The 25,459-nt window shown below is 46.6% G+C and overlaps 1 protein-coding gene across 1 annotated transcript in view; it reads left to right on the top strand.

Annotated features, from left to right (window-relative positions):
* LOC147438320 (long chain acyl-CoA synthetase 4-like) overlaps positions 1-25,459 on the top strand; it is a 181,671-nt gene that overhangs the window by 58,189 nt on the left and 98,023 nt on the right. Inside the window, exons 2-4 of the mRNA XM_086487603.1 lie at positions 3,180-3,243; positions 3,692-3,781; positions 3,875-3,931. Of these exons, the coding sequence (XP_086343729.1) occupies positions 3,180-3,243; positions 3,692-3,781; positions 3,875-3,931 (211 nt within the window). The remainder of the gene's footprint in view (positions 1-3,179; positions 3,244-3,691; positions 3,782-3,874; positions 3,932-25,459) is intronic.

Below are 25,459 nucleotides of genomic sequence, written 5' to 3'. Positions count from 1 at the left end.
TATTTTATATTAAATAATCCACATAGTACAATTGCTGGGTAGTCATTGTAGATGTGTAACCATGCTCCCTAGGCACTATTTTATAGGCATTGAAAAGCAATTGTTACATAAAGCTGGATGTTTTCGAAAGCACTCTGCGCTAAAAATCTGATGCCCAAAAGTGTGGTTGTCAAAAAGCAAGGCCATGTCATCTCTGTACGGCTACCACATCAGCATCCATACGGCCTGTGATTTGCGTTGGATATTTTGCCGTATTTCTTGAGCGGTTGCGGATCTCTCTCTGTCTTCTGTAGCAGGTTGCCACGACATCACTTTGTGACACTATTTGTGTGAAGCAAGGATGCTTGCTATCTCCTACACTATTTGTTCTTTACATTGATGAGGTCACCGACTTTATTATGTGCAAGGTGGCACTAGTCAAAAGCTCCAAGGGCCTTGTGTCTCTCATACTTGACCTTTTGACATACTATGCATTGCTCCATATAGTCTTGAATGTCATGTTGCACAGTGGGCCAATACAAATAAGTTTCTATTGCTTGGGTTGTGGCCTATGTTCCACGGTGCCCTGCATAAGGAGGTGCATGGGATTCATACATAACCTTCTCATGTAGATTCTTTGTTATGCATAGTCTTGAACCATGCAAAAAACCATCCTTTAGTGAGTATGGGTCTTATCATTCTATAGGTCAGCCATAATAGTTAGATGGTCTCCATCTTTTGCGTACTTGCCAATCATGCTTATAAGGTCACGACTGTATGCAATAGAGACAACATTGAACCTAGGCCAATGTGAGAGTGCATCTGCACTTGCATTTTTCTTTCTTGGAATGTGAGTTATGTGAAAATAAAATTGCAAAAGAAAATTATTCCACCTTATTTGTTGGTCGAAAAGCTTGGTTTGTGTAAGAAAGTACTTGATACTTTGATGGTATGTTCGTATGATGAAAGGTGTGCCTAGCAAGTAGTGCTTCCATGAACCTAATGCATGAATAACTGCAAGTAGTTCTTTTTCATAGAACCCAAGGACTCGTTGGCAGGTACCTCAATACATATTATGACTTATGCTGACGACATTATATTGGTGTTTGAGTCTCGAGGAGAGCCTCCAGGAGCATCTACATTCATTAGATGGTTTTTGTACACACAAAGGTGTCACAGCGAACCTTGGGAAGACCAAGGTCATGACTTGTTATACTTCTGGCAACAATCATACTACATTCACTTTAGTAGGAGGTCAAGTGGATGTGGTCGCCTCATATGTGTATCTTGAGAACATCTCTCCGCGGCTCCCACACGCTTTACCATGGGATCAACACCTAGAGCTAGATTGACAGGAGGATATGCAACATTGGATAGCTAGAGATATAGTGTCATCAGGCACATTTCTAGGAGCCCCAGACGAAGGGATGGCTTTTTGACACTTTATTCATGCCACCCTTGATGCACGGAGCAGCAATATGGGCTTTGGACCTTGCCGCCCACCGGTGGACCTAGATGAACGACCACAGGTTCTCATGATGGCGCACATGATATGCAACAACCTTGAGTGGAGTTTTCTCCACCGGTCATGGTAGTTGTTATGTCCCAATCACAAGAGAGGGGATCTAGTCTATGGCATCGTTGGGATGGGTGTCCAGTGTCCAAGCGGACGTAGTGTGAACCTGGCCATCGTGGTTGGTCACTTTTATACTAGACTAGATCCCCTCTCCTATGATCGGGACATAACAATAGTGGAGGCTTTGTTTCAGACCATATGTTTCCTAGACAGATTTAGAGATACGCCACAAGATCGGCTATCATACACATCCAGATAGTTGGCTCAGGCAGGAGGTAGAGGAGCATGGTATGCTCAGGTTACACAGTGGTTCTCACAGCACGGGATTTTAGTATGACGAGTTGCATCGCATATCCACCTATCACACAGTGAGAGGAATAGAGTTCTGAGACCGGATTCGTGGCAACTTTACGCATGAGAGACGTGGATATCATCCTTGCAGCCCCTAATATTATACTACAAAGCGCTTCATGAGCATTTCGGAGGATGGATTCATAGAGAGACTCAGAAACATGGAGGGCTCAAGGTTTCGTCACATCGCCTTGAGATAAGAGATTGGCAAAGCTGTCTACATCTCGCGAGGCAAGCGATTATGGAGACTATGTAGAGAGGAGTTGGATGGTGAGTAGCCAATGGAGGGGAAGGATGAGGAGCACTATGTATGTGGCTGGAGGCCCTACACTGCGATTAGAGAGAGACACCCTATCCTATTCAGAGAGCAACGCTCCCTCTGTCAGCTCTTAGAGTCAGCCGACCAGCTTGTGCTAGGGAGGTCTATAGTGGAGATTTAATGACATAGAGAGATCTCTTTATAGGCCCAGACGCTACCAGGCAGGGGGTGCCAGACATGGATCACCGCATTATTTCAAAGATCCACCCTACCTCTAGCAGCCACACTGCAGGGAGTTACCCTCTAGAGAGCAGATACACTTAGAGCCAATAGGAGACAGAGAGCACATGGATTTCGGACACCTCGTCTCTAACAGCAGGAGATGACAAAGGTTAGAGATCACTTCCACCAGGCGACTGCAGAGCGTCTCGCCCAGCTCAGATAAGACCCAAGCATATTCTTGAGGGAGCTGCTGATACCCCCATCTTTTGAGTTATAGTTGAGGAGGAAGTTAGCTAGAGTGCATATCATACTTGTATACCCTTTTCATATGGTCATGCATTCTTGTCCCCTAACGGTAGAGCTCCATCCTTCCTCCATCCATCATGGTCATCACTCATACAAAAAGTCTGATGTCGATCTTGCAGTGTTATCTGGCAATGACAAAGGACATTGATTTGTCTCATAGGCCGATTTTGGCCTTTCAAAGACATTAATAAAATCTTTCTTACTTGTTCTTCTCTCTCTCTCTCTCTCTCTCTCTCTCTCTCTCTCTCTCTCTCTCTCTCTCTCTCTCTCGCATATACTAACCACTCATTTAAAGATGGCTAAAAAATTGCTATTGAGGACTTTTACAAAATCTTTCTTGCTGGTTTTAGTTTTATTATCAAAATCTACACTTGTTAAGATTCCAGATTTATAAGCTCTTATGCTAAGAAATCGCATGTTGGAGCATAGTTCTGGTGGTTACTATTGTGTGCCTTAGCTGAGTAGCAGTTTTTTGGACTTCTGCAGTGAAAGTGTGAAGAGATGCCCAAACAATCGAATGCTTGGCCATCGGACAAAGCAAGGCGACATAGTAAGTCAACACCTATGCCTGATTATATGTTCTCCAAACATTGTTGGGCACTAATTATACTAATTAGTGTCATAATTTACCATCAATAGTTCGCTAAATCGAGCTGATTTTATTACGTTGTGAATAACCATCTTGCATGCATAACTTGCAGTTTCCTTTATAGGAGAAGTTGTGCTTGTCCTTGATTCACTTGGAGGTGTGTGTGCGCGCGCGCGTGTGTGAATAACCATCTTGCATGCATAACTTGCATTTTCCTTTATAGGAGAAGTTGGGCCTGTCCTTGATTCACTCGGAGGTGTGTGTGTGCGCGCACGCGCGCGTGTGCTTGCTTGCTGTGTGGCATTGAAAGGAGAAGGTTTACATACTTGGTTTGTACAATGAACAGAATTCTTTATTCCATGCATATGTGGCTTCTAAAAATATCTAATGGCAATAATGGCTGTCACAGGTGGGTGATTATATTTGGCAAACCTACAAAGAAGTGTATGACACAGTCGTTGCAGTTGGTTCTGCGATGCGTACAAGTGGACTTGATCCTGTAGCCCTTTGTTCTTTGTTCTTATTTGCAATGTTCATCACACAGCTCTATGCTAAATCTTTGACCCCTTTCATCTTACATACACTTTTGCAGAAAGCACGATGTGGAGTCTATGGATCCAATTGTCCAGAATGGCTGATTGCAATGGAGGTTGGAGCAGTTCATGTTTATGTAAATTAGGCTTAAACATTTTGTGTAGACTGAGAAGTGCAGTAGGTTTGGCTCTCTCTCTCTCTCTCTCTCTCTCTCTCTCTCGTTGGGTTAAAGGCCCAAATGGCCCCCTTTAATGTACATTTTAAAGGTTACTAAAACCTTTGGCCAAGCTCACATTGAACTTGGCCACTAACTTATTAAATTGGTCCTTATACAAATAATAAAGGGTAAGTGAGTTTCAAACAACTCACTCACTTATCCCCTCGAGAAAACTTACGTGCCCTTCTTCTTCTGCTAGCGCTTCCTCTCCTGCTGGCCTTCGCCTCCCCTCTCTGCACACACACTGCACTTCCTCGCGTGCTCTTTCACTTGCACACACCACCGCGCGCTCATCAACTGGTATCAGAGTCAGATTAGGGTTTGCCCCGAAACCTGCAAATGCTGAATTTCAGCCAAGAAGGTCAACTTTCACGCGCAATTTTGCAATTTCGTCGCCAAAGGACTCGTCCTTGGACACTAGAGAGCTCCCGGCAACCAAAATTGATCTAAAACAGGTTGAAATTAGGTCAAGAACAGGAAATTACAGGTTATGACAAGGTTTTGCAAATGATGTATGAAGGTGTGGGAATACATTTGCTAAGTGCCGCTACCCGAAAACCCTGAAATTGTCGAAAAACAAGCCCTAAAACAGACGTTTTAAGCAAATTTCAGATTTGCGCAGGTTTTTGCAAGTGTTTTTATGGTGCGATTACATTCGGAAAAGTGCAAATTGATGCAATCTACCATATTTGAAAAATTTTGTCGATGTATGACCATTTGTGGTTCAATTTCATGCAATTTTGATACTACAAATTGGGGCTTTTGTGCTTACATGCTTTTAAAGGCTGTGTATTAGCCTTATGTATGCCTTTTGAGGCTAAAAACAACTAAATTTGTTGTTTTCGAGCACAAATTCGCTCGCTGAAATTTTTTGCGCATAAATTTCAGAAATTGAATTTTGTGCCCAAATCGTCCTATTTTGCCCCAAATTGCTCCTGTGACCATTTGGAGCTATAGTGCACATCTCTATGAGGCTATACTCCGATTTTTACGCATTTTGCCCAAAAATTCAGCATATTATCCCTCTTATTTCGTGCAACTATGGCCTCGTCTTCTTCGGATGTGAAGAACCTCTTCGAGATTAGGAGGTTCGATGGAACAGGTTTTGATCTTTGGAAAGACAGGATTCAGGGAATCCTATTTTTTAAGGATTGCGAAGGGGCACTTGCAGAGGTGAAGCCACAAAATATGACAGATGAAGCATGGGTTAGCATGAACAAGAAAGCCGTTACATACATGAAAATGGCCATGACAGATGAGACCGTCATTGATGTGTGGGAGAAGTTAAAGGGAATGTATGAAAATACACGCCTGTCAACCAGGTGCACTTGATGCGAAAACTTATTGGCATGCAACTAGATGAGTCCAAGAGCGCGACAGAGCACTTGTCATTGTTCGCAGGTACTTTGTCGCAGTTACAGGATTCTGGCTTGCCCCCTTTTGATGATAAGCTGAAAGCTATCTTCTTGCTTATGACCTTACCTGACTCATGGAAAACTTTGGTGGTTTCGTTGTCCAATAACCCCAATTTGACCTTTGATGGTATTAGGGGTTCTATCTTCAATGAAGAAATCAAGAGGAAAGCAAGTGGAGAGGAAGGCAACTCTGCCAACATAATTAGAGGCAGGACAGAAAAGAAGAATGCTTATGCACAAAGGAGTAAGAGTAAGAGTAAAGAAAGGGGAAATGCAAGCAAAGGCAAGGGTATCAATGTGGCAGGAAAGGTCACAAGAAACCCGATTGCAGGTACTATAAAGCTGAGTTAGAAAGGAAAAAGAATGGCGGAGTTATTTTTGTCACGAGTCTGTGGCAACTTTACTTGTTGATTTCTTTTTGGGGGAATTTTATTTGACTTGTTTTAAAGCACCCCTCTGGAAATGCCAATGCCCGAGTTGCATGGTGTGAGGCGGACAGTGAGAGTCTAGGCCGGACGGCCAGTGAGCACTGAAGTTGGGCAAATAGATTAAGGTTAGCCACGGTGGGGCTACAAGTGTAAATCACTTGATAGCTTGCCGACATTGCACTTTTCGATGTGGTTCTAGTGGTGATTGATGGTCATATGAACAGTGTGAGTGTCATGGAAGCATCTCCTAAAATTTAGGGAACTGCTATTTTGGACCTGAAAAATGTGTTCGCGTCATTACCTCCGGTATGACAAGGGGAACATTTTATTACTCTGCCGCGAAGTCAATTGGGCAACCGGTCAGGAGATTTTTAGGCGGCAACCCCGAAACGGGAAATGGCCTGTAAACGCGCCAAGTGGCACATTGCTGTGCACTTTTCTCATGCATGACGAAGTGGCGCTGAATTTAGAGAGGGAAGACTCATTTTTCAGTTTCTTCACAGGTTAAGAGCTATGGAGTGCTTCCTTTCCCTCTTATGTACAGTGCGGTGCCAGGAGTGATGCCCTGCACGCTACGCACTGCTCTCTCTCCCCCCTATGAGCAGTATGTTATGCCCCACTAGTAGGCTTTTCATTTGACCAATGTACAGTTATGTAGGTTCATGCGCGATTGCCGAGGCAAGAGCCTCTTGCACAGGTACTGGATTAGCTAGCGGCTAATCCCCCGCAGGTACAAGTGAATTCGAAGAGGTTTCACGTGCGAAATCTCGTCCGATTCAAAGGGCAAGTAGCCCTACAAGTGCGGGAGCTCGAGGACTTGCTACGGATGCGACCGGCACGCGAAACGGAGCCCAAAATAGGGAATTACAGCCTGCTGTGTATTTTTGCAGGTTTAGGGTTTCGGCCCTAAACGGACCCTAATACCCCCAGGAGGTTCGGGGACGCGAGGGGATCGTTGTACAAGCGATCTGGCGCATTTTCGGGGCAGAAAACAAAGAATTTAGCGTGCTGCAGATTCTCGCCAGGTTTTGCTAAGTGTCCGTATGCGTCAGGAAAGTCATCTAATGCGTGGGGATACTGACTGTGAAGGGTCCTAGTACAGTTATGCTACCGAAATCGGGCCAAAACAGATAGAATTCAGCCCAGATTGTGCGGGGCAGCTTGTAGGGAACCACAGGTTTTATTCCATCTGTTAAGGAATAATGGCTGACAAGACAGACAATGCTAGAGAAGAGGGTTCCTCTTTCGAGGGTAGACAGGCTATTCGTTTACAGCATGAAGTTGGTGAGAGTTCACGACCGCCACTGTCTACGCCCTTTGTTCGTGTGAAGGCACAACAAGAACAGGCTCAAGGGTTCATGACCGGGCACTTTGAAGAGGATGCGTTCAGGACAATTAGTTGCTGCTGTGAATGTCTTCACTCAGTTGGTGCAGAATCCCAGGTTTATGGATTATCTGCAAGCACCATTAAAGTCACAGCAGGCAAGGGAATGCCCTCAGCGTACAGAGCCCGTTGAGGCTCAAGCCCAGGTCCCTCATGCGACTGAGCAAGATAGAGAGCATTCACATGTTGCGGAGTCACGTCAGGCTCCTACACAGGTCCCTCCTGTCCATGAACAAGTTGCGAGGATCCCTACTCCATAGGTTTTGCCAGTTCAGCCCGCCACCTTTCAGTGTCAAAATGTTGCATTGAATGGACAGGGAACCAGTCTTCAGGCGATGCGTCAGGTTTTTCCACCACCCACGGTACATCCTGGGTATTTCGGGGGTGGATCCGTGTTCCAAAGTATGGCTGGTTATGCGCTTGGAAACCAGCAGTACATGCCTCGAACAGTGTTTGGGGGTCTGCATGGCGTGACGCCAAACCCCATGTATGGTAACATTGGCATGCAGCAAGGCTTTCAGAGCAAGCAGGGCCAATTTGGGGTGCCACAGGTCAATTTTGGCATGGCTGGTTTTTGCCGGACAGCAGCCAGATATGGCACCTTTGATACAGAATCTCAATGACCAAGGGGCACAGATGGTCCCTACTAAAGTGCCCATGCTGCAGACGCTTCCCTATGACAATTTGGGGCCATTAGAAAAGCCAAAACCATACAAAGAAGGTGGTGCAGCTGTGAAATTCAGCACCTTTAGTGGCTTTGAGGATAAAACAAAGGCTCTTACTTTCCTCCAGCAGTTTGATACAGCTTATGCAAGAGGGAATTTTACAGAAGCCTCTAAAGTTAGAAAAGCTGCCACTGTCTTAAAGGACAATGCGCTCACATGGTGGACGCCATTGTTAATGCAAGGACAGGCACCCGCCACTTGGGTTTACTTCAAGCAAATGTTTGCATCTGCTTGGCTGTCAGATGAATTTGAAGCCGATGCATGACGGATTGGCATCAACTTACTTCGGCTACATGCAAGAGTTTGCTGGAGTACAATAGGAGGTTTTGTAAAGCGTTACTCTCAGTAACCTCCTACAGATTTGTGCCATTGATAGAGCAGATTGAGAAGTACTGTTGTGGGTTGCCTAAAGGGCTTCGCGATTACTGTACCAAGAACAGAGTAGCTACTCTCACTCAGGTTATGGAAGTTGCTAACACTGGTCTTACCTTGTTGAAAGGAGAAGACAGTGGGTTTCCGAGCAACGAGAACGGAGGGCAGCAAAAGAAAAATTCAGCAAAATAGCCCTTTATGAAAGCGGCTCCTGAAGCGTCCCAGGGGCCAGCTAGGTTCAATAAAGGCAAGGATTCATCCGGATTTCTGGAGCGTAGGCAAGGAAGCAGAAAAGGAAGCCTTTTAAGCGTAAGACGCCCGAGGAAAAGGTCTTGATGGCTGAAAACAAGTGCTTTATATGCGAGCAGAGTGGGCATTTTGCAGCTGCCCACAAAAGAAAAGGCCAGCTGACTCAGAGGACAGGAAAGGAAAGAAGCCTATGTCCTCGGCAGGTTTAGTGCCAGACATGTTGGGCAACAGGCCTAGTACAGATGCCAGTGAGTTATGCAGAGCGTGGGGTAAAGTTAGAGACCAGATGGCACTTATCTTCTTTGATCCAGGTGCCAAAGCGAACTTTATCACACCAGAATTAGCTATGAAGCTGGGCATCAGAGCTGAAGAGATGGGGTATACCGCAGAGGCAGGATTGGCATGACCTGGCCACTCAGAGTGCGTTACTCCCATCATTGGAAAGCTGCGTCTGCATATTCAGTCGTATGTGGACACAAAAGAGTTCTACATCATGCCACTAGAAGGATGTGATGTCTTGTTGGGGATCCCATGGATGTTCCGAGTGCGTGGATGTTCCGAGTGCATGGAGTCTTGGATGCCTACAGCAAAAAGATCACTGTACAGCATAGGGGCAAAACTCACATCTTGGATGTAAAGCTAAAAGGAGAGTCAGTCCCTATTGTATCTGCTTCTGCGATCACTTCTGTAATAAAGAATCATCTTTCTGCGTACTTGGTTTTTGCACGTGATGTTTCAGATAGTTGCCAGTCAAATTTATCTGTGTTAGATAAAGACAGGTTAGCATTTCTGCAAAAGTTTAATGGGTGTTTTTCTGATTCATTATTGTCTCAACTACCGCCGGAGAGGCCCGAGGATCATGCGATTGATTTGGTGCCAGGTTGTAGCCCACCAAATAGGCCACCGTATAGGGTTAGTGAGGCGCAGCGGAAAGAGATTATGAGCCAAGTGGAGGAGCTCTTAGAGAAAGGGCTGATTTAGCCTAGCTCGTCACCCTATTGCTCTCCAGTGCTCTTACTATAGAAAAAGGATGGCTCGTGGCGCATGTGTATTGACTACCGTGCGCTGAATAAGAATACCATCAAGAATAGGTTTCCTATTCCAAGGATTGATGATAGTCTTGACCGTCTAGAGGATGCGGCGATTTTTAGCAGGATCGACCTTAAAAGTGGGTACCATCAGATTCGAATTAGGCCTGAGGATGTGCATAAGATTGCGTTTAGAACGACATTTGGTCTCTATGAGTTCTTACTGATGCCATTTGGCCTTACGAATGCTCCTGCTACGTTCAATAGGATGATGGATAGGATCTTTCGTCTATACCAGAACTTTGTTGGCACATTCTTTGATGACATGATAGTCTACTCGAAGAATGAAGAGGAGCATAGGCATCATTTGACCATTGTGTTCGAAGAGTTGCGCAGGAACAGATTGCTCATCAATGGCAAGAAAAGCGAGTTCTTCTTGGAAGAGATCCACTTCCTCGGACACATTGTGTCAAAGGATGGTGTCCGAATGGATCCTGCGAAGGTAGAAGCAATCAAGACATGGCCAGCTTTAAGGACTGTGCACGATGTCTGTAGCTTCTTAGGGCTATGTTCTTACTACAAAAGATTCATTCGCAACTTTGCAGAGATTGCTTCACCTTTACATGCTTTGCAAAAGAAAGAGGTCACTTTTAGATGGACCCAGAAAGAGATTTCAGCTTTTAATCTCTTAGAGGAAAAGATGACTTCAGATCTAGTCATTGTTTTGCCAGATCTCAGGAAGTCATTTGTGGTTCAGTGTGACGCTTGTGGCAGTAGCATTGGTGTAGTGCTAATGCAAGATGGCAAGGCAGTAGCCTTTGAGAGCAGAATCTTGCAAGGGCCAGAGATGACCATGCAGGTCTGTGAAAAAGAGTTACTGCCTGTGATTCATGCACTTTTAAGTTGGAAACACTATCTGCTGGGTGCTGATTTTGTTGTCCAAACGGATCATCAGACCTTGCGATATTTTCTGATACAGTCAAAGCTATCGGAAAAGCATATGCGATGGGCAAACATTCTCTCCATGTTTCACTTCCAGATTGTGCATGTGGAAGGCAAGAAGAATGTTGTGGCTGATGCGTTATCAAGAAAGCCACAAATCTCAGCTGTGTCAATTCCTTTTCATCATGAGATTGATGACATGAAGGAACAGTCTGCGAGTGAAGAAGATTTATCAAGGATCTTCGAGCAGTTACAGGAAGGACAACGCCATGAGTACTACCTTCTCAGAGATGGTTTTATGATGATGCATGGCAGACTCTGTGTCACTAGGCCATTGCGACATAAGGTCATGGTAGAGAGTCATGTCCCACCGTATGCAGGGCATCGTGGTATAGATGCTACAGTGAAAGCGGTTGAGACATTCTTTTATTGGCCTACCTTGAGGAGAGATGTGGATGCCTTGTGCGAGCATGCGTGATTTGCCAAAAGGTCAGGTTTGACAGGCAAAAGGCACCAGGGCTGTTACAGACATTGCCGATTCTAGATAAACAATGGGAAAGCATAGCTATGGATTTTATCTTTGATCTTCCAAGAACATAGACAGGGAATGATGGAATCTGGACCATTATTTGTAGATTCAGCAAGCAAGCTCATTTCATTCCTGTTAGGAAGAAGATGAAACAAGATCAGATGGCACGTCTCTTTATGTACAATATCTTTCAGTACCATGGTATGCCATAGTCGATTGTCAGTGACCGTGACCCACGGATGACAAGTCTATTCTGGAGAGGCATATTGGAGAATATGGGAACTACGCTCAAGTTCTCATCGTCGTTTCATCCACAGGCAGATGGGTAGTCAGAAGAGGCCAATTCTACTGTCTTGGATCTGCTTAAGTGCTATGTGTCAGAGCACAAGGCGAAGTGGGAGCAGTATTTGCCGTTGGTTGAATATGTGTACAATAACACAGTGAATTCTTCAACAGGCAAAGCACCTTTTGAAATTGTCAAAGGTCATGTGAAAGTTCCTCCCATTTTGCATACCAAGGAAAAGATCTTTCAGGCAGATCAATATGTACAGAATATGGATGAAATGTACCAGAAGGTAAAGCATGCCCTTGAAAGGACACAAGCAAAGCAAAAGAAAGCTGTTGATCTCCACCGTCGTGAATTGTTGTTTTCACTTGGTGATTGGCTAGTGTTGCGGTTTGAAAAGGCACACTTAAAGAAGTGAAAAGGTAAAGAAAGTCTCTTTACAAAGCTCAGTATGCATTACTACGGGCCTTTTCAAGTAACAGAGAAGATCAATGACGTCAGTTATAGGCTGAAATTGCCTCAGAACTGGAAGATTCACAATGCTTTTCATGTGAGTCTTCTCAGACCATTTATTGGTGCCTAGACCATTTATTGGTGATGTGCCAGAGGATATGCCAGTTGAAGAGCAGCCAGAAGTTGAAGAACTTGATGAAATTTTGGTCCTAGAACAGATCATGGCACACAAGGAAAGAAAAGTCAAAGGCAAGGTTACAAGGCGATATTTGGTGAAGTTCAAGAACTATCCACCTATGGATGCAAAGTGGATGGAAGAGAGTGAACTGAGTCACCAAATGTATTGCAGCTCTACCTCGAAGCCTTTGGTTTACCACCTACGTATTCTCCAACTCAAGAAGAGCGAAGGTCAAAAGGAAAGAGACCTGCGCTAGAGGGGGGTGATGCAGGAGCTAGCACTTCTCATGTATCTATGGATTTAGTGCAATAGAAGTGTACCCTGCTTGGCAATTGTCCTTGGGGGATAAAAGTTTTGTCCAAAAGTTTGTTCAGTGCTATAAAGTAAGTATGTCTTGTCAGTTGTCAAGAGTACAACAATTGCTTCCAATGAGTACACGTTGACGCATTTTTAAACTGTTGGTTTATTATGCTTGAAACGATTCGAAGTGTACTAAAAGTTATGGACTCTATTAAAGCCAGTGGCACAGTGTGAAAGCTATCCACTATGTCAATGGAACAGTCTCACTAGTAGACCATACATGAGTTAACAAGTGTTGAATACACAAGAGTGTTAACTATGAGCATGTATGTCTCGTACCATGTTAACCAGGTGTGTACACACAAAAAGGTTGACAGCCCTGATACGCTGTCCACGAAGTGCTGTACACACTAATGGATTGATATTCATGCAAAGGAGGACGTTCGCGATTTCAAGAGAGGGGTATGTCACGAGTGTGTGGCAACTTTACTTGTTGATTTCCTTTTGGGGGAATTTTATTTGACTTGTTTTAAAGCACCCTTGTGGAGATGCCAATGCCCGAGTTGCATGGTGTGAGGCGGACAGTGAGAGTCTAGGCCGGATGGCGAGTGAGCATTGAAGTTGGGCAAATAGATTAAGGTTAGCCACGATGGGGCTACAAGTGTAAATCACCTGATAGCTGGCCGACATTGCACTTTTCGATGTGGTTCCAGTGGTGATTGATGGTCAGATGAACAGTGTGAGTGCCATGGAAGCATCTCCTAAAATTTAGGGAACTGCTATTTTGGACCTGAAAATGTGTTCACGTCATTACCTCCGGTATGACAAGGGGAACATTTTATTACTCTGCCCCGAAGTCAATTGGGCAACCGGTTGGGAGATTTTTAGGTGGCAACCCCGAAATGGGAATTGGCCTGTAAACACGCCAAGTGGCACGTTGTTGTGCACTTTCCTCATGCATGAAGAAGTGGCAATGAATTTAGAGAGGGAAGACTCATTTTTCAGTTTCTGTCACAGGTTAAGAGCTATGGAGTGCTTCCTTTCTCTCTTATGTACAGTGCGGTGCCAGGAGTGATGCCCTGCACGCTACGTACTGCTCTCTCTCCCCCCCTATGAGCAGTATGTTATGCCCCACTAGTAGGCTTTTCATTTGACCAATGTAGAGTTATGTGGGTTCATGCGCGATTGCTGAGGCAAGAGCCTCTTGCACAGGTACTGGATTAGCTAGCGGCTAATCCCCTGGAGGTACAAGTGAATTCGGAGAGGTTTCACGTGCGAAATCTCGTCCGATTCAAAGGGCAAGTAGCCCTACAGGTGCGGGAGCTCGAGGACTTGCTACGGATGCGACCGGCACGTGAAACGGAGCCCAAAACAGGGAATTACAGCCGGCTGTGTATTTTTGCAGGTTTAGGGTTTCGGCCCTAAACGGAGCCTAATACCCCGAGGAGGTTCGGGGACACGAGGGGACTGCTGTATAGGGGATCTGGCGCATTTTCGGGGCAGAAAACAGAGAATTCAGCGTGCTGCAGATTCTCGCCAGGTTTTGCAAAGTGTCCGTATGCGTCGGGAAAGTCATCTAATGCGTGGGGATATTGATTGTGAAGAGTCCTAGTACAGTTATGTTGCCGAAATCGGGCCAGAACAGATGGAATTCAGCCCAGCTTGTGCGGGGCAGCTTGTAGGGAACCACACGTTTTATTTCCTCTGTTAAGGAATAAAGAAATACCGAAAGGGGCGCCAACCTTTGGGGCCTACAAGGATCGCTGTCTGCTTGGAAGCATTCTAGCTTCCTGGTTGTGCTATTTGTCTTGAAGTGTAATCGAGTCTCAGTTACAGGTTCCTTTTAAGTCATTGCTTTGTGTCGTAAAGTCAAGTGTTGAAGAATCGGGTGAAAGCTAACGTCTACCGCCCTACGGGCCGGTTTCAATTTTCACCTCAGCTAATATAAGCCAAGCCAGCGTTTTAATTCAGCCGTCAAATTCAGTATAAGCCAAGCCAGTGTTTTAAGTGAGCCCGTCAAATTCAGCCTGCAAGCAAAAGCTACGCACCTCTTTGCAACACGTTTTCAGCCAGGGATGGAAGTTGGGTTCTTTTCGTGAGATTCAAGGCCAGGCCTCCTCTCTCTCTCTCTCTCTCTCTCTCTCTCTCTCTCTCTCTCCAACGCCAAGCTTTCTCTCTCCGTGCTCCTTGGCCAACCAAGCGCTAGATAGTACTTGAAAAGGCAGCTTTTAAACTTCGACCTTGCTACATTTATCAGCACTTGTGCGATGTATGTTGAGAACATGTATCTGAGTGTGGTTTAGGGTGCCAGCTCTCTGCAATTGCGGAAAATAGTGGTATATGTATCAGGTGAGGACTAAGGGTATAGGTTTTACAGGTTTTGAAGGATTCATCAATTGTAGATTCAGTCCAAAAGATTCTCTGGTATAGTTTATTAATATGGTTCGTACTTGGAATCGAGAGCAGCACCTCCAATCGGAGGAAGAGCCCTCTGTCTCCTCTGGGGATAGCACTTATAATAAATCAGACTATACTCCTAGTTCAGAGGAACTGTCCAGAGAATCTTCTGAGGAAGATTCACCCCAATCAGTCACTGCATGCAAGGTCACCACTCTCGAGGTGCCCAGCCCTTGTGCTGCCATCTCGAAGGTACCCTTACTGATGATCTATTATTTACAGGCGTCAAACCCAGCACTCAAAGATGTGTTCTCTTAGCAGCAAATAATACACCTGAGTCTCCAAAATCTGGCTCAGGCCGATTTGTCCTGCACAATTTCCAGTGCCAAGCTGAGTGCCCTCTTACTTAGTACTTACTTTTCCAAAACTAAATGGAACTACCCTTACAGTGGAGGATATTGGACATGCGATGGAGATACTGAATGTGCTGGCACCTTTGCCCACCACAAAAACCTTCTCCAATCTCTCCCCGGAAGACATTGCAAATGCGGCCAAGAATTGTTGCTACACTCACATGGTGACTATCATAGGAATCAGCAGCTGTACTTAATTTTACAGTATTATTTTTTACTGCGCATCCCGGAAAGAGCAGCGGTTCCATCCTCTCCTGGAATATGCGATGCATTTTTTTGTCTCTCCCACTGTCTTCCATATCTGTTTCACCATCTGCTCTTTAAGGCGCTACAGGACAGGGCAAAGCGATTTCGGACTCAACGTAAAGGAAAAGCGGAGAGGTTCAATTGCTATGTAGCCCCTATTATGTATTGGGTAGTGCAAATTATGCAGCAAAAAATTGATGCAACTGCTGTTCTCACTGTGCCAGATGATTAGCATCATTTGGCAAAGTACAAAAGGATTCGAAGGAAGAGCTAGCAACACTATCCTTCTCTGAATCACAGGTTAAAATCTCTAACATCAATACCGCAAACCCAAGAGTAAGTACGACTACTTCTGTGGCGACCTCTACTTTTACACCACCTCTTGTTAGTAGTGTTGCAGGTACCCAAACACACTCTCCAGTGATGTCAGCATTACCATCTACTACTACTTGTAGTGCAGGGGCACATAGGGGTACTGCAGGGACATCTAGCTTTGGGACACCTAGCTCTGAGCAACCTGACACTTTTGCCAATTTTACGTCTCAAGCCGACAGACTTCTAGATGTGGACAAAAGAGCAATTTCAACGATTATAGATGCAGCCATCTCATTGCAAGGTACTAACGGTTTGCATCGCACTGTCTATGACAGTATGCAAAGGGAAGTGCGCAGCCACCTTCAACGATCAATGGATAGGGACATGTTAATTGCTCAGGCTCAAGATCGCATAAGGATTCTCACTCAACAGGTACAGGACCTCTAACATATTGTTCGCACTCAACAAATACAGTTAAAAGAGGCAAATGATATGGCCGCAGTTCAGGAACTTTCTCTTGTGGTAAATTCAGTGTGTCCCTCATGTGCCAAATATCAATCTATAGCCATTTCACAAACAGCTACAGCTACAACTCCGAGCTCTACGCAAGTTCCTGCTATGGAACTACAGAAAGACGTTTCCAAAGCTCATTCAGGGGATTCTCAAGCAGCTGAGAAAACACATCCTACTATGGAGTCTAAGCCAGCAGGATCGGCTTCCTCACAGTTTCATGGACCCTCTATGGCCTCCCCCTCCCAGTGCACCTCTTTCCCTCCGCTCTTCTACAGCTTCCCTGGATTCCCACCAACTGTCCCACCTTCTCAGCCTACTCACTCTTTTCCTGGGTTTCCACCTGTCTCACCTTCTCAGCCTACTCAGTCTTTTCCTGGGTTTCCACCTGCCCCACCTACTCACCGTACTCAGTCTGCTGCTGCTCATGGGGGGCTGGCCACTCCATATCCAATGTACCCTCCTCATGGCCACTACCCCCCACCATACACCTGGAGGGGGGGTGGCCACTCCATATCCAATGTACCCTCCTCATGGCCACTACCCCCCACCATACACATGGCCTCCATCTCCTCCACCTTTCTACCAGCCTCCCCCTCCCCCTCCTCCTCCATCATCCGACCACCAGTAGATATCACCTTTTGGAGCTTTCACTAGTAGTAGACCTGGTTGCAGATCTTTCAGTTCTTCAGTTTTCACTCTCCGGGACGGGGAGTAGTCTTGTGGCGGGCAACCTGTAGCAGGCTACAGTGTCACTTTCACAGGACAATTAGTACAGTTTGGACTTTACAATTGGTCTTTGGTCTACTCTGGTTCACACTGGACGGACTTGCTGGGCAGTGACACGTGGCAGGGATACGGTGGTCGAGTGGACATCGTGGCTAGGTCACCACCACCAATCAGTGGAGATAGACTTAGAGGTTGACATTTATGAGCCGTTGGTGGCTCTTTATGGTTGTATATATGAGTAGTAGCGGTTTGGTCATGATCATCTTTTACGTCGTCGTCTAGAGTAGCGAGTCGCTACACACAACACGTCTTCACCATCCCTGCACATCTGAGCCTCAACACCCCATTGTACCTGTGAGTCCTGGGCTGGAGCTGAGTGTGCTGCCACGCCAGAGTCTGTATCAGTTCTTTGAGATAGTCGAGTCATATGTTGTGGTCTGCTGTTGTGTCTCTGTGAGCTCAGTTTTTGTCTATTGTTCCTTTGTTTTCAGTCTGTTTTGAGTGAGATTGTCACGCACATTGCACTAAGGAGCACCCACTGTAGAGAGCACGACACACATCCGCGCTACAATCAGAGGATTCGGATCACTTTGGCCCGACATGCACGACGCCCGGTCATGCTATTGACCATGGAGGAGATTGATGAGATCTGCCAGCGACCGATGCTGGATCTTTTGTGATTGAGCTATCCCACCTAGCAGTTTAGGATTCCATAGTATTTTATTTTGTCATTTTTGTTACTTTGACTTTGTATGAGATCCACCACATTGTAATTTTCTGATCTCATAGGTCACTTTGGCCTTTTGAAGACGTTAATATAACATTTCATTTCATTTCATTTCTCTCTCTCTCTCTCTAGCAGGTGAGCACGCTGCTCTGTAGCGTGCTCACCTACTGCTGCTGCCCCACACCAGTAACGTGCTCTCTCTCTCTCTCTCCCCCCTGAGCCCAGCGCTCCCCCTGTCCCCCCTCAGCCCATCGCCCAACTCTCCCCCCTGAGCCCAGCGTTCAACATCAATCTTTTGCTCGGGCACAAAGTTACGCGTCAGCAGTTATCGATTAAAAACCCCAAAAAAACCTTAGGACAGAAAATCAGCCGTAGATAACCCTTTTATCAAGCATGGGGGCTACTTAAACACAGAGGTTGCTTAAGCAAGGAGGGGGGCTGCTTGCTTCTCTCTCTCTCTCTCTCTCTCTCTCTCAGAGTAACAAGGAAATAAAAAACAGGAAAATCCCCCAATTTTTTTTGAAAAGAGGCAAAATAACTCTGACAAAAACTCTGCAGAAAATCAGAAAAGCAAACATCAAGAATGTATGATTGATTTGGGGAAACCCTATGTATATGCGGGACAGGGATGTATGTGTGATGTGGACATAGTGGGTTGACTTGGCAGAAATGCAGATTGTATTTTTGATTGAGGTCATGACTGCTTCGCCGGTGTGTAAGCCCCATCCGAAGGCAACCTTTGTGCTTACAAACAAACAGATTACACAAATGGAGAGGGAGATGAAAGACTGGAAAGCAGATATGGAGGGATGGTGGAAAGAGAAGGCCAACCTTCTTCAAATGTTTCTCAACGAAGGCGCGCAGTGGAAGAAAGAGAAAGAGGACATGCACGCAAAGCTACAAGCACTTAAGACGGACTCCAAAGCACTTAAAGAAGAGGTCTCAGCTCTCAAGCGAGAACTTGTTGATAGAGCGAGCAGTGGATTAGAGGAGGGGGAATTCCAGCCTTCGGTAGTAGAGGAAATCAAGGTCATCAAAGAGCAGGTACGAATGATCAAAGAGGAGGAGAAACAAAAGATGGTAAAGACGTCTTCGTGGATGGATGTGATCACGAAGATGCAAAAGAAGGCGGATGAGGCCGAGAAGTGGATAGAAGTCGCTAAGAAAGGCAAAGGGAAAGAAACCACATCTGTCTCCACTCCTACAATCATCAACATGACTCTAGAAGAAGAACAACGAAGGAAAACTAGAGCTTTTCATATAAGAGTAACAGGTCTAAAAGACCGAGATGATGTGGAAGGGGAAGTTGAAGAACTTCTCCGCATGATGGGTAGTGAGGCTACTCATACAAAGGCATGGAGGGTGGGGAAGAAGGGTCCCAACGGGAAGCCGCCTCCACGTGGCGGGACTGGACTTCGACTAAGTGCTTTCGAAAAACTCAATGGGGGGACCACGTACGATTAAAAAACCCTCTCTGTGTGTAGGAGTAAAATCCCAAAGGGGAGGGGGGAGGACACTAGCGATCATAATGCCTTAAAGACGAGTATGAGCTGCAGAGCTAGGTCGGGGTGGGTTGGGACTGGGAGAGTATGGAAGGCGAGAAGGATGGTCGGACCTAGGGAAAGCTCTGTAAAAATCATCCGAGGATGTCGATTGGACCCATCTTGGGAAAGCTCTGTAAAAATCATCTTGAGGATGTCGAGTGGACTCAAGGGGGGAACACCCTAACCGCCCAGATATTTTCCGACAGACACCGATCAACCCCTCTAGGTTTAGAGGCTTCGCTTCTCATATTTGGATGCAAGGGGAGAAAGAGTGTACCTCATGACAACCGGTGGCAGCCAAGAGGGACACAATCCTTGGAGGACCGCTTGGGGGGAGAGGCTTTTGATCGTAATTCCGCACCAACGGTATGAAACACTTACCCAGTGGAAGGGGTGGCGGTGATGGCCTGAGACCAAAACCTAGACTGGTGGGTTGTGAAATGGGGGACGGGTGAGGTGAGGCGACGAGTTCCCCTGACCCACTCCATTTCACGATTTACCAGCGGATGGGTGTTTCATACAGTTGAGGTTGGTGGGTTGAAGGCGCTCCCTGTGTAACCTTTCCGCGGGTCCCCCCCTTGACTCATGGAGAGAGTAAACTCCAAACTAAAGGGGTGGCGGTGACGTTCTGAGACGGACTAGTAGGTTGTGAAACGGGGGACGGGTGAGGTGAGGTGACGAGTTCCCCTGACCCACTCCATTTCACGATTCACCCTCCCTCGGGGCGGTGCCAATGTCACCCTCCACGGAACAGTCAACGCTTGTGGAAGGGTGGGTGCGCTGTGAAACGGGAGACGGGTGAGGTGAGGAGACGAGTTCCCGTGACCCATCCCATTTCACGGAACACCCTCTACTTCGAGCTAAATACATGGACCCTCGGGCTTGGTGATCCACCCGCAAGTGTACCAACTACGTGATGAGTTACCATAGGGTGTGGATTCTAAAGTCATGCTAACCGCCGCGGGACCGTTACGGACCACACCCAGATCAAGGACCCGCTTGTCCCTCGGCCTCGCCCACCGATTGAGGAGCGAAACGTTGTGCGGATTGTATCGATACTACATGTGAATCCACGAGTCTAGAAGATGGAGTTGATTCGTCAACACGTTGGCAGTTGTGACCATGAAATCCTACATACAAGACAGCCACAGTCCATAAAGTGGGGTGTCGGCCCCTTGGGAACGACATACCTAACCCGGACCCCTCCAAACTAAAGGTGAACAACCTGATCGTTAAGTATAGTCGTGTCTTTTCAATGAAATCACAACCATTATATATAAACGACGATCCAGGAGCACCAGTTAAGGGTATCTGGGCTGACGTGGAAGAGGGCTGCTACCAGGTACTCTCGGGGAGGCGGGCGCTAGGAGCCGCTCCGAGTACAGCGACCGACAGCACCCCAGAGAGTGGGGAGCGGGGCCCTGCTGGTCGCTGCTACGGTGAACCCGAACTCATAGAAACCGGGAAGGACGGGATGAACCAGTGCGTAGCGGGGTAGCGAACTCATTAGCTATGGCTGAGACTGAACGCCCCGCAGTAAACTCTGACGGGCAACAATCTGAGGAACTGAAGGGCGGGGGCATAGACTAGGATGGACAGAACTCAACAATGGAAGTACGGTACATTGAGGTTATGAATGCCGATCAACTTCAAAACAACGGGCTAAGATCCTTGTCGATACCCGAGATTGATCCGGTCGCCGCCCCAAGCAGACCGGCTAGAGAGGAACGGGTAATGATGAGAAGCAGGCTTGGGAGGGGTGTTTCGGATGCTTTGAATAGGTTTTCTCAGGAAAGTGGTTTGTCCGTCAACCTTGGTAAAACCAAGGTCATGGTATTTAATACCACCTCACAGTGGATGAGGAGGTCAGTGCCAGCATTCACATACAGCCGGGAGACTGTGGAGTATACAGATGTGTACACTTACCTCGGAGTGGTTTTTAGTGGGCCAGCATTTTCATTGAGGAGGGCAGCAGGGACTAGACTGACCAGAGCCCATGCAGCATTGGGTAGATTGGAAAGGATGTGTTCACAGGTTCAGTTTCAGGAGCCTTGGACGAAGCTTTGGCTCTTTGACACTCTGGTGGCTTCTGCATTGCGCTATGGAGCTGAGATTTGGGGACCTTCATTGGATCATCACGGGGGGACAGGACGCAGTGATGGATGGGGGGACATGGAGAAGGCTCTTGTCTCTATGATCTCGCGGCTCGTTAGAGCCAAGACCTCAGTATCATGTGCTATTGTTCGAGCAGAGCTAGCTGGCCCCCCACTAGTGGTTGAGGCGCTCACCAGATCTGTCTCCTTTATACACCGCATGTGGGAAGTTCCCAGATACAGATATGCCCGCCTTGCACTTGAGTCCTCTCGACAGTTAGCCATGCAGGGAGATACACCATGCTGGTATGGGGAGATGACATCATGGTTTCAGGTGCATGGGTTCAACATAGACAGATTGCCTCCCTTCCAGTACTCACTGGATGCACCCTCTCTGACTCTTAAATAGTCCGAGATCACCAGGCTCATCCGTTAGGACTTGACTCAGCTAGACACCAGGAGGACATAGATACAGCCAGCATAGGAGCTGGGCACGAAGATGGCTTTCTACAGAGAGCATCTCCTCCAGCTTACAGTTGATGGTTTTGTGACGAGGCCCAGATACATGGACACCCACTTGTCTCATGGGATACGATGTGCTATCGGCCAGATATGCACATATTCACACTAGCTGCGGATCGAGACTGGGAGATACAGCGGAGTACCAGTAGAGGCCAGGACATGCCCCCTGTGTGACGTCGAGCCTGAGACAGAGTTGCACTACACATGCCACTGCCCCATCTACTACGAGATACAAGGCCGCTTCCATTGCTTGTTCAGAGAGGGCTTTGGACCATTCTCCAGAGTCATGCCGTATGAGGATCAGAGATGCTTGGGTTTGTTTTTGCTCGAGCTACGCAGACACAGAGAGAGCCTGATGAGAGGAGAGGCTAGCCAGTCTCAGAGACAGATCACAGATTTCTTTAGAGCTGCCACTGGACACCCGGAGGAGTTACTACCACAGCAGAGCTGGTCGTCTCACACCAGAGACACACTGATCGACTGAGCGACTGAGCTGGGGAGATCCAGACGCCCACGACTGCGGAGGACTACACAGCATCGGCGGAGGCTGCATTAGAGGATTCGGATCACTTTGGCTCGACATGCACGACGCCCGGTTAGACTACTGACCATGGAGGAGATTGATGAGATCCGCCAGCGAGCGATGATGGATCTCTTGTGATCTAGCTATCCCAGCTAGCTGCTCAGTTCACACCTAGTAGTTTAGGATTCCATATTATTTTATTGTGACATTTGTCATTTCATTTTCAATTTTGTCATCTTGTTTCTCTGACTCTGACTTTGTATCAGATCCACCACATTGTTACTTTCTGGTCTCATAGGTCACTTTGGCCTTTTGAAGACGTCAATATAACATTTCATTTCATAACATTTCTCTCTCTCTCTCTCTCTCTCTTGCTAGAGATCTGTAGACTCAGAGAGACTGCCCTTAGGAGTAGAGGACCTACCCATAGAGGTTACATACAGAGGTAGATCATTACTTTTTACAGAGGGACTATTTGGGATGGCCACCACAAGGTACCCAGTCAAACCCTCATTGGGCCATTCCTCTTGATTGAGCCATCCAGTTGGTGGCTCACGACGCCCGAGGATGCGAGGATCTGCACAGCATTGACGAGGTCTTCATCCGATACGGAGCAAACCCCCCCCCCCCCCCCCCCCCCCCCCCCCCCCCCCCCCCCCCCCCCCGTGCTGCAGAGGTCCATGAGAGAGTTCATGGGATGATCACCATTGTCTCTCTCTCTCTCTCTCTCTCTCTCTCTCTCTCTCTCTCTCTCTCTCTCTCTCTGGGGTTCAGGTTTGGGGACCCTTTGTGGGTCTGGATGGGTGGAGAGGTATGGAGAGGCCCTTGGTAACTATGATCTGTTTGTTGATTAGAGCCAAGGTCTCCGTGCCACACAAGATCATTTCAGTGGAGTTAGCGGCTCCCCCTATAGAGATAGAGGCGCTTATCAAATCAGTCTCCTTTATGCACAACTCAGGGGATACTACGAGAGACAGATATGCCAGATTGGCCCTCGAGTCCTCCAGAGAGTTAGCTCTAGAGGGGGACACATCATGTTGGTATGCAAAGATTATCATTATGGTTCTAGATACATGACTTCAACATTGACAGCTGGCCTCCCTTCCAGTATTCCCTCGATGCACCATCGTTGTCTTTTACACGGGTGGAGAATACTAATTCGCCAGGACTCGACCTAGTTGGACACCTGGAGGACGTGGATAGAGCAAGCCGACACAGGAGTTGGGTACGAAGATGGATTTCTATAGAGAGCATCTTCTCCAACTCAGAGGGGATGGGTTTGTGATTCGACCCAGCTATATGGATACACATCTATCTCACGGCTTATTGTGTGGCATTGGTCAGATACGGGCATCTTCACCATAGTTACCAGGAACGGGAAACCGGAACGGGGAACGCGGAACGGCAACTGTCACAAAATGCCATTCCCTGTTACGTGTACTCACGTTTGAAACATGAAACGGGGATTCGGAACGGGAACTTAGAATGGGAATGCGGAACGGAGACCTAAAAACGGCCATTCCCTGTTACTATGATCTTCACACCAGCTTGAGATTGAGACTGGTAGATTGAGAGGGATACCAGCAGCTAGCAGGATATGCTACCTATGCCATACAGAGCCAGAGACGGAGATGCATGATATATAACAGTGCACAGTGTATTATGAGATTGGGGGTCACTTCGACTGTCTATTCAGAGAGGGCTTCCTACCCTTCTCTAGAGTCATGAGCTATCAGGACCAGAGATATCTTTGGACTGTATCTACTTGAGTTACACAGCCATAGAGATAGTTTACTGAGGAGATCTCGAAAGAGAAAATTCCAGAGACAGATTATTGATTTCTACACATCAGACACTGGACAAATAGAGGAGCAACCACCATTGCAAAGCTCAACTCGTAGTCACACCCGCAGTACTATCATTGACGGAGCATTGGAGCTAGGGAGATGGAGACGCATACGATTGAGGGAGGAGCTTCACAGTATCAACGGAGACTATAACAGAGGATTTGAGCCATACTATCTTGACATCCAGAGTAGAGATGAGAATGTATTCATCACCCATTATATCACCCTCTTGTATTGGCCACCCATTGTATCAGTGGTCACTTATACCCCACATAGTTCCAGCTTGTAGCACTTCTAGATTCATTTTAGTATCTCTTTTTTTGTATCCAGACATGGTATCAGATTTATCAGTTGTAACGGATTGGTCTCATAGGTCATTTTGGCCTTTTGAAGACGTTAATATATCATTTCATTTTTCTCTCTCTCTCTCTCTCTCTCTCTCTCTCTCTCTCTCTCACAACTCCCGGTCAGACTACTAACCATGGAGGAAATTGATGAGATCCGCCAACGACCGATGCTCAATCTTTTGTGATTCAGCTATCCCAACTAGCCGCCCATTCTTGCTTAGTTTTTCGGCTTAGCTCACATCGACCTATCTAGAATCCCATAATATGTATCTTTGTTTTGTACTGTTGATTAGGTTATTTTGTTACTCTGACTTTGTATCAGATCCACCACCTTGTAACTTTCTGGTCTCATAGGTCACTATGGCCTTTTGAAGACGTTAATATAACATTTCATTTCATTTCATTTCTCTCTCGCAGTCTCGATCCACCACTTTGTAACTTTCGGGTCTCATAGGTCATTGTGGCCTTTTGAAGACGTTAATGTAACATTTCATTTCATTTCATCTCTCTCTCTCTCTCTCTCTCTCTCTCTCTCTCTCTCTCTCTCTCTCTCTCTCTCTCGCAGTCTCGATGCACCACCAAGTAGCGTGCACAGACTGCTTCAGGCACGGGGCTTCTTCCCCTTTTTTTGCAAAGGTAAAATAGTCTACCCCCTAAGAGTAGGGTAGCCCCCCTTGCCCTTGGGGGCAGGAGCTGCCTACTAAGTGGTAGGATCCTCCACAGAATCAGCCGGCTGGTCATACACTATGGCAGGAAACTTAAATTTTTAACTTTTCCTCAGCTTTTAACTTGACCACCATCAAAACCAGTGGAGAGAACCACCCAATGCGAGAAGTACCTGTTGGGACCTCTCACTTATGCAACAATTACAGCAAAAAAACAGCATGGGAGACATGGTTGAGTAAGGTATGTGTGCTGGACAGA

Source organism: Adiantum capillus-veneris, chromosome 17, assembly GCF_014529385.1.
Source record: "Adiantum capillus-veneris isolate H3 chromosome 17, ASM1452938v2, whole genome shotgun sequence".
Classification (NCBI taxonomy): Eukaryota; Viridiplantae; Streptophyta; class Polypodiopsida; order Polypodiales; family Pteridaceae; genus Adiantum; species Adiantum capillus-veneris.
Note: the sequence above shows the minus strand (reverse complement) of the source record. Positions and strands in the feature narration are given on the sequence as shown.